Below are 10,450 nucleotides of genomic sequence, written 5' to 3'. Positions count from 1 at the left end.
TTCACTCTCAATAACATGGAACAACATTGCCCTTCATGCTTTACACTCTCCCTTACATGATAATGTATAAACAATGGCACGGCATCACCCTTCGTGCTTTGCACTCTTCCTTACCAGGCATATGTATATCAATGACAAACAAGGAAGGAAGAATAAATAATATCAAGGAGAGTGTTTAAACGAATGTTCGAAATGAATCCCAATCACAACTTTCCAAGGCAACAATAGTTCAATAATCCGCAAGAACCTTATTATTCAAGTATTCCAATAATTCTCATAAATGATCCACTACACAAGTATAGAGTCTAGTATCTGAAGAATATTAGCCGTAGCAATGTATTAATGACTATGCATAGTGATGACCAAATTAGACACATCAATGTGTTCTTAAAATTTCCATCAAAGTTAATCAAGTTATAACAAGCTAAGTCTTAGTTCCTAACATTTAATACTATGATTTTAGTATCTAGGAGTCAACTAAGGCATGAAACAAGAAGGTCAAGTAATTCTACAAGACACAACTATAATATAATCTACCCCCAAGCGTGATTAACCCCAGTACATACATATACGCTCGTCACTTCATATATGTATCACCCTTGCATGTAACAAACAATGTCAAATAGTAGGAAAAATTACCTCAACAAAGTTAGGCAAGACACTTACCTCAATTCGGCTAACTCAATACTCAACTTAGCTTTTTTCTTTGCAAATTCACCTCTTCTCGGCTCAATCTATCCAAAGACGACTTAAATACATCACGCAATGCAAGAGAAAATAATTTCAATTAATAAAGTTGTGATTTTATACAATTTCTAAAAAGTCAACAAAAGTCGAACCCCGGGCCCGCCCGGTCAAAATCCGGGTCCAAGGTTAGGTTTTGACTACCCATAGCCTCACGAGTCCAAATACGTGTTTTGTTTTCAAGTCCGAGTCCTATTCGACTCTCAAATCCCAAATTTTCGTTTTTCAAAACTTTGACAAAATCCCCAAATTTTTCCCTAAATTTCTCATGAATTTGATGCTAAATCTTATATAAAATTAGGAAATGTAGTTGAGAATTGATTAGAGGTACTTACCCAATGATTTGGTATGAATATCCCTTCACAAAATTGCCTCTCATCAAAGCTAGGGTTCAAAATATAACAAAATAAGGCTAACTCTCAGAATTCTCAGCTATATGCAGGTTACAGATGTCGCATTTGCGAGACGAACCCCGCAAATGCGAACAATTTGTCGCAAAAGAGGACCATAAGGCCTCCTGTTGAGGTCGCATTTGCGACCCAATATATCGCAAATGCGAAGGCAGTTATTTCGCAAAAGCGATAGGGGTCCTCGCAAAAGCGAACTGCCGCGCTTTGCAAATGCGAGGGGCTTCTTCACAAATGCGAACTTTCCCCCAGCAGCCCAATTTCGCAAGTACAATGGCTACTTCGCAATTGCGGTTGTCGCATTTGTGACCAAAATATCACAAATGCGATGACACCAGTACCAGCACCCAAAAATCATGAAAAATCATTCCGAAACCAATCTGAAACTCACACGAGCCCCGAGACTCCAAACCAACCATGCAACCAGGTCGAGAAACACAACACAAACTCGCTCATGCGATCAAACATCAAAATAACCTCTAAAAGCACGAATCGGACGCCAAAAAGCATGAAGATCAAAGTAAATTTCAAAAACTTGTAGAATCGCAACCAAGCGTCCGAACCATATCAAATCAACTCCAAATGGTGCCAAAATTTGCAGACAAGATCCATATGACGAAACGAACCTACTCGAACCTTCAAATCACGCATAACAACCTTGAAACGATGAATCATAAGTCAAGTCAAAATCAATGAACTTTGAAACTTCAACTTCTACAACTGATGCCGAAACCTATCAAACCACGTCCACTTGACCTCAAATTTTGCACATAAGTCACATTTAACATTACGGACCTACTCCAACTTCCGAAATTGGAATCCAACCCCGATTTCAAAAGTCCACTCCCGGTCAAACTTTCCAAAAATCCAACTTTTGCCAATCCAAGACTAATTCGACTACGGACCACCAAATTACAATTCGGGCACGCTCCAAAGTCCAAAATCTCCCAACGGAGCTACAAAATTGACGAAACTCCATTCCAAGGCCTCAAGCTACCAAGCGAAGTGTAGATGCTCAAGAGTTGTTTTTGAGAGATCTTTTATCGGAAGAGAAGAGAGAGGAAACTAGTAAGTTGTTGCCATGTGACCAGGAGGTCACGGGTTCGAGCGCGTGAAAACTATCTCTTGCAGAAATGCATGGTAATGCTGCGTACAATATACCCTTATGGTCCGGCCTTCCCCAGACCCAGCGCATAGCGGGCGCTTAGTGCACTGGGCTGCCTTTTGCTCTATCTATAGATAATGACTGGTGCTTTCTCTTATAGCCAAAACCAACTCTAAATAAGAATAAAAATCAAATTCAATTTCGAACAGGAATGAAAACCAAAGAGAAATAGAATTAGGCCATTGGACTTTTAGCTAGACAACATGGACGTGGGCGAACATTGTCGAGTTGGAGAGACTCGTTGTCATAGCCATATAATAAATTATTATTGAGTGCAGGGAGTAAGTGAACTTTTATCATATTTTATTTTGATTGGTTCAACGTTAATTACCATGTTTGAAACAGTGATATTTAATAAAATCAATTTCCCACAATAAAATAAAACACATAGTCAGTATATAAGAGTAAAATTCGTAATTGAACAATGCGATGTAAGCATGCCACATTTCATGAAGCTTACATACACGATAATGACCCATATCTTACTTATCATATACATAAAACACCAGTCATCGCAATGCCTGCGTCAAACTATTTGCAACCACGGCATGTTACAAGTACTGCGAGGTTGTCTATACACACGCCCCGTCTTTAGAGGTAGGGGTGTACAAGAACCTGTTAGCCTCGGTAAGAAACTTGTAAATATATCGAGGAACCCCTATGGACCTATATATTTTACTTGGCTCCCCCAATTATAAAAGTTAAATGGGTGTTGATTGAGCAGTTCACTCGAGTTCCTTCCCTCGTTTGATGACCTGAGTTCGAGGCCCAACTAAGAGTGCTAATTAGGGAGGATGGGATGAGACAAGAGAAGGGGGATTGGTTGAGATGGGATAAGATGAGAAAAAGGGTGAATGAAAGAAATAGGACGAATGGGGATTCTTTGAGCCCAGTAAAAAAATCTTGAGAAAATAGTTTTGGTTTGGTTTAATGAATATCAGTTGAAAAAAAATACTCTTCTGTGAGGCCCCGTAAAAAATATTTCCCCTCAAAGCCCGAACCTCGTAGTGCCTAGTTAGGGTCAGGTGATAGAAACTCACAAAAAATTCTTCGCGGCTCGCAAGCTCGCCGCGGTTCGGACCCTTTGAGCTGATCTATGCATTTAAAAACCAAGAATCAAAGTTTTTCAGAAAAGTACAAATATGCGGTCCAGAATGCGGTTGCATACCAGGTATGCGGACCGCGTTTCTGCCGCAGAGTGAGTCGGGGTGTTCGCTAATTTGAGGTTAAAAATGCGGTCCATTATGCGATCGCATAACCGATATGCGGACCGCATAGTCGTCGCATAATTTCCTTGGGATCTTGTGGAGGTCAGTTCTGCGGTGCATAATGCGACCGCAGAACGGGTATGCGGATCGCATTTCCGTCGCATACCCAAGCAGAGTGTTCAGATTTTGGGAACCTTTTTGCGGTCCAATCTGCGGCCCGCATTTCCCTTTTGCGATCGCAAATGCGATTGCAGATCCGACTCGGGGCTCCAATTTTCTAATTTTTAACCCGACCCCCCTATCGTTACATTCGGTATTATAACTCATTTTGAGCATTGTGCTGAGCATTTCTAGAGTGAGAGAGAGGAGTCTTAGAGAGGGAAAGTCCTCTCCATCAAATTACTTCATGAAACCTTGTTAAATCCTTGAAGATAATCAAGCAAAGGCAACTAAATTTCCATCCCAAGAGGTAAGGCTTCATCACCTCAGTTATTATTTCTACACTCAGCTATAAGGGGTCATTAGTAAGGTAATTCATGGGTATAAGAATTAATTCCTTGCATTTATATCAAAACATAGGGTATTGGGAGCTAGTAAACTAAAAAGGGAGCAATTGGGGTATAAAAGGATCGAAATTCCTCTCAAAAGGGGCCTAAGATCATAATGCACCTTTAGTGTTTGATATTATGCTCGAACCAAGCTAGAATCTCAACCTCGTCTCTAATTCTCGGATTAATTTGTAATTCTTGCATAATAGATCGAAGCGATAAGAATTCCGAAATTTGTAAAGAATAAGGAAAGCTATATTGAGGTATGTATGGCTAAAACTCCCTTTTATTAGAAATTGAGCTCCGTTGGCGTTTACGAAGGTGTGGTAAGATTTGAGTTGGATGGTGTACTGACTATTGTTTCACATTGATTGATTGCAATTTATATACCCATATACATGAAAGATGTGCCCCAAACGTGAGTAATGTACTATTCTTGATATTTAATGAAGTATGAAGTATACAATCATGTGTTGAAATGCGTGGGCTATAAGCCAAAGATCAAAACTGAGAATTTTTATGCTAACTATGTGAACACTTACATGTGCTTGCAAATTGAATTACTTTCGTATGTGCATATGATCATAACTTGCAATGTGAATATTGAAAAGAAAAATGATGTGATAAGTGTGGTCCAAAGTGCCGTGAATTGAATTGATACATGAAAGATAATTGATTCAAGTGAGATGATTAATGAGAAAGAAACCACGCCTAGGCAAGGCGGCCTAGCCGATCGGACCGTGATCGGACACCATGCTGCACACATGGTGGTGATGTGCTGATATTGAATTCCGGATAAGGGAAATGAAATAGTGATTGAGATGTATGCCTCCAATGAGGCAACCTAGCCGGTCGGGTCGTGATCGGACTCCGCTCAAGATAGCGGTGGTATCGAGAATAGTGATGAACGTATGAAAGAGATGCCCCAAACTAAGTTATGGGAATTATGTAAATGATTCTATGATTTGCATATTTTATTCACCTATGTGACTTACTTGTCATTGCTTGGTAGTTCTTTCTAGTAAAATGGTGTTTAGTTATACATACTAGTACTATTCCATGGTACTAACGTCCCTTTTGCCGGGGGCGCTACATTTTTTAAATGAATGTAGCTGGCTCCATAGAGGATACTGCCGATCGTGTGTAGCGGAGCATTCTCCTTCTCAAAGATCTTGGTGAGCCCCTTTCCCCTTCAAGGGGCTATATTGCACACCTCTTGCCTTTTTGGACTTTCACTTTTGAGGTATAGTCGGGGCCTTGTTGCCGGCGTTGTCGCATTTATCTTTTGTATCCTTAGAGGCTCCGTAGACATATATGTGGGTCAGATGTGGGCGTCGGATGGGTGCGAGCTATGTTGTAATTCTAAACTTATGTTGCCTATGAATTGTAACTTTATGGGAACTTTGGAAACTAACTTATCTACAGTTTAATGTTGTGATCTAAAGTGAACTAAAAAGGTCGAATATTCTATCTTCCTTTGTTGAATAAACGAAAGCATGGTCCCCTTGTTCGTATGGAGTTGGGTAAGTAGTGTTTGGTAAGGCTTGCTCATTTGGGATCACTCGATTGAGCGCCGGTCGCGCCTCCCGAGGTTGGGGCTTGACATCTTCCATACCAAAAGCAGCAGAAGCGGGAACTAAATAGCAAAAGATAGAAGATGAAAGATAAAAGAGGTGGCGAAGACGAAGGAGAAGAGGAATGTCGAAGATTGAGGATTTTAAATCTGGGCTCCACAAACTAAAGTTATTTGTGGCTGAAAATCGATGGGTATTATTTCTTGATATTTAGATTAATATTTTAATACTGATTTGAGCAAATTTTATTGAAGAAATCTAATTTTATTATTATTGGTATTGAAGCTTTTGAAGAACAGACAATTGAGTTTTATGAATTACTCAAGTTTGATTTAAAATTGTCGTGATTTACTGGGGTTGTGCTTGGGAATCTACGGTTGAAATTTTAGTATATTTGGTGAAGAATTTAGGAAGCTATGTCGAAATTTGTTAGCAAAAATATTCGTCAAAAAATATTGGTCCACAAGTTATGTTAAAGTCATTCAGTAACATTCACAACAATCAGAATGTGACCTCATGTGCCTGTGAATTAAAGAAAGGAGGAGGTTAATCAAAAAGAGATGTTAATTGAAAAGGTCTAACTGATCACCACGCCTCTCTTGATACGCTTACCTTGCCCGTTTAGGTTTTCAAGAAGTAGACACGGACAGAAAAATTCCTAGCTAGGTTCTTCATCTTAGTGCTCTCTCGGCTAAAATATTGGTCCTTAAGTAATGTCAATGGCAACACTTTACACTAACTTACAGTATCTAATTTATGAGATACTCTACAACTCCTGTGTCACATGCAAAACATAACTCAGGGGCTCTAAAGCCACAACTTATTCCTCATGGGCAATACTTTACACTACCTTATTGTTTCTAACTTATGAGATAATTTACAATTCCTACCTGATAGGCAAAACTTAGATTGGAAATTTTGAAGCCACAACTTATTCCCCATGAACAACACTTTACTCTACCTCACTGTGTCGAACTTATGAAATACTTTATAACTCTTGCCTTATAGGTAAAACTTAGCTTAGAGACTATAAAATCACAACTTACGCACCATGGACAACAATTTATGCTATCTTAACATGTCTATCTTATGAGATACTCCATAACTCCTGTCTTATATCGGATCCTCTTAAGGACCTATTGGTTTAGGTAAAACATAGCTCAAGAAATTTAAAAGAACAAGATATACCGAAGATAACTTTCCATACCCTTATGGTCGTTTTGAATTTTTAGTGATGTCATTGGTTTGGCTAACGCACCAGCTGCATTTATGAACTTAATGAATCGTGTTTTCAAGATTTTTCTCGATCGTTTTATTATTATTATCTTTATTAATAATATTCTAGTGTATTCAAAGAGTCATGAAGACCACGTGAATGACTTGAGAATCACCTTACAAACACTAGGGGAGAATACGCTTCATGCAAAATTCTCCAAGTATGAGTTTCTCTTAACTCTGTGACGTTCCTAGGTCATGTGGTGTCGAGGATGGTATCAAGCTTGATCCTCAAAATATTGAAGCGATTAAGGATTTGCCAAGGCCCACAAGTGCGACAAGAAATTGTAGCTTCTTGGGATTTCTAGGCTATTATCGGAAGTTTGTGGAAGGATTCCCGATTATAGCGGCAGCGCTCACGAAATTGACTCGAAAGACTACTAAATTTCAATGGTATGAGGCGTGTGAAAAGAGCTTCCAAGAGCTAAAGGTGAGGTTGACTTTTCCTCCTATTTTAACTCTATCTTCGGTGTCTGATTTATTGTGGTGCTTCTAGAGTTAGATTGGGGTGTGTGTTAATGCAAAATGGTAAGGTTATTGCATATGCTTCACGTCAATTGAAGAAGCATGAGAAGAATTATCTGACTCATGACTTGAAGTTAGTTGTCGTTGTTTTTGCCTTGAAAATTTGGCACCATTATCTGTATGGTGAGCATGTTGATGTCTTTACTGATTACAAAAGCTTGCAATATATTTTTACGTAGGAAGATAGGAGATGGCTAGAATTGTTGAAAGATTACGACTTGAATATTCTATATCATCTTTGTAAGAAGAATGTTGTTGCTGATGCTCTAAGTCGCAAGTCCAAGGGTACATAAGTTATGTAAAAATCAATGCTAGTATTATTTTAATACATGGATTTAAAGCACACAAAACTAAAACTCATAATAGGGAACAAGCTTATATTATTTTATTCAAAAAGCAAACACTTTTTAACTTACACATTGTATGCTAATTTTCATTATATCATTAAACTAAACATACAAAAAAAAAAATTAACATTAATAGTCCATTCATCATTAATCCTTACATAACTTATCTCAGAACCAAACGATCACCTAATATTGTAAAATCAATACCGGAATTTTTTAGAAGGATGTAAATTATGTAATGGAGATGCATAGAAGGCCTGGACCATAGCAAGAAAAAGGAGGAAAGTAGCAGCAATCAAAGTGAGCAGAGACCAAGGACTTGTAAAATAAGTATTTACCAATTCAGCAAACCAAGTTCTGGCTCTGCTGTGAAGGTGCTTTTTGATTTTCAAATTGATTTCATCAAAGCTAGATTGATCCCTTGTCCCATAAGTGTTTACTGATCTGAAAACTTGTATGACTTCTTCATCACTTCCCAAATAGTTGACTATAATCTTCTTTTCTCTTAGCTCTTTCACATCTTGTGGTGATGTGATAAGTGCTTTCATAAAACTTATGTAAGATGTCACAGAAATATCTCCATGATTTACGCTATTCGGACAAATTTCATAAGCTATCATATTCTGCAGAGCTGTTTTAGTAACCGATGAAACGTACCAAGGCGGAAGCCAGAGTTCTGCATAGTAACAATGAGAGTGAAACTTTGCACCACAATTGAAAGAATTCACATGGCTTCGCCTGAAATGAATGCCCTTTGTTTTCAGCTCGATCACTGAACGAAACACACATCGTGGTGTTTTTGGTTTGTGATGACGTTTTTCTCTTATACAGCAATATCGACCTAAGCACCCTAAATTAATATGCGAATTAGTAGCTTTTTTCATGTTTTGTACGTTCTTTTTCCATTTATCACTAAATGATCCACTGAGGCTTGAAGCAGGTGGTTGATGATGAAGATGATGACGACGTTGTTGCATAAGATAATCATCTTTATTTTTGTCACCAGAGATAATTAGTTCTCTTCGGAAAACTTCAAATAAGTGAGGGGGTTCTGTTTCCCAATATTCTTTGTATAATCCATGATCTCCGAAACAAAGATAAGAACAATAGTATTGTACTATACTCTCAAATCGATGATCATATGATATACTATCGTCTTTCACATACCTCAAATTAAACAAGAGTTTGAGAATCCAAAACGGTACCTGATTTTCAAGCAAATATAGGTCATGTGCAGCAGCACAATAACCTGCTACACCAAGATGTTCTTTTGTGAAAGAATATTTCACTTCCCATGACTTTGAGAACTCTGTTACTATCTCGATATCCATTAGAACGAAGCACGCGTCAAGGAGCATCATTCGAGCAAAATCACAGTCGTCATACTTGCTCGTGAATTCTTCGAGGTAACAACTTTTAGCACGTTCGATCTCCTCGAGAATTTTCTCGAGGAAGAAATTGTAATCTTTATCGCTGCCTTGAATGAACATTTGTAGAGCCTTGGGCTTGAAATCTTCAACAAATTCGAGCTCTTTTTTTCCATGGTGGTAAGGCCCCAATGACAAGACTTTAGGATCATAGTCATCGCTCATGTTCTTAAGTCTCATGAATGATGGAATTTTTGGTATTATTCGTTGATGCATATCTTCATTATCTTGTCTTGACATTTTTCTTTGTACCTTCATGAGTGAATAGGCAAAGTTAGTTATATACTTCCTCATGGTGCCAAATTTTAAAAAAGTAAATACACGAAGTAGTCGAGGGAATTCATCTCATATTATATACATATAAAAAATAATTTTTTTCCTTATCTAAACATTGTTATTTTTCGGCGAAGGGATGTCTATGTTGCCAATGCTCCCTCCATTCCAATTCATGTCATGCAGATTTCGAGAGTCAAACTTCCTACTATTGACCGCGAATTCGAACATAGAATGTTTAAGTTCTTTTAAAATAAAATTTACATATTTAGAAACTGCATAAAAACCAAAATCAACAATTCAGAATATTTAACAGTCATATAAAAAATAGCGGTAAAAGAAAAACTCGTTTGATACTCAAAATTCGTATTACATCACATTAATTGAGACAAAGGGATCAGATATTACGCTATGGTAGAATTAGATTATATATTTTCAAATCTCAAGTTCAATATGTCTTTTACTATTTTCCTTTAATATATAATTACAAATAACCACGGGAATAAACCAAAAAAAAGACAATTTAGAAGCATATATTATATTATACTTTATATTACATACCAGTATACTAGTGTTTGTGTTGCTCTTGCTGGTGAGATATTTGACAATGATTCCAACGATGTAACCATTTTATAGGCTTATGAAGGTTGGAATATCAAAGCCTTGGTTATTTAGTAAGGAATAAAGAAATATTTTTTCCAGTTCTGTTAACCTTAAGCTACTAATGAGCAAAAGCTAGCATTACTTTACCCACAAATAGAATAAATTAAAGCTTCATATGGAACTTTTGTTTCTAATCATTATAACTAGGACAAATTGAACTCCATTATAATATAACTTCCAAAGTTTCTCTTTTTCATTAATATAATATTTGACTAAACACTTGAAACTGATCGATGTTATATTATTAAAATAATTTCTGGGGTTCCTAAGACAACTTTTTGTAATGTAGTTGGC

The 10,450-nt window shown here is 37.4% G+C and overlaps 1 protein-coding gene across 1 annotated transcript; it reads right to left on the bottom strand.

Annotated features, from left to right (window-relative positions):
* Window positions 1-7,912: 7,912 nt before the first annotated feature.
* Window positions 7,913-10,090, bottom strand: LOC109240491 (UPF0481 protein At3g47200-like). Its single transcript, XM_019407147.1, has 2 exons — window positions 10,055-10,090; window positions 7,913-9,472 (listed from the first exon to the last, which is right to left on the bottom strand). Exon 2 carries the CDS (start codon window positions 9,458-9,460, stop codon window positions 7,994-7,996), a length of 1,467 nt encoding a protein of 488 aa, XP_019262692.1. The 5' UTR covers window positions 9,461-9,472; window positions 10,055-10,090; the 3' UTR covers window positions 7,913-7,993.
* Window positions 10,091-10,450: the final 360 nt, after the last annotated feature.

Source organism: Nicotiana attenuata, unplaced genomic scaffold (assembly GCF_001879085.1).
Source record: "Nicotiana attenuata strain UT unplaced genomic scaffold, NIATTr2, whole genome shotgun sequence".
Lineage (NCBI taxonomy): Eukaryota > Viridiplantae > Streptophyta > Magnoliopsida > Solanales > Solanaceae > Nicotiana > Nicotiana attenuata.
The sequence above is the reverse complement of the archived record's forward strand: the minus strand, read 5'-3'. Positions and strand labels throughout refer to the sequence as shown.

Excerpts from the sequence above, each read along its gene's own strand:
- LOC109240491 (XM_019407147.1), bottom strand. The coding sequence starts at position 9,460 with ATGTCAAGACAAGATAATGAAGATATGCATCAACGAATAATACCAAAA.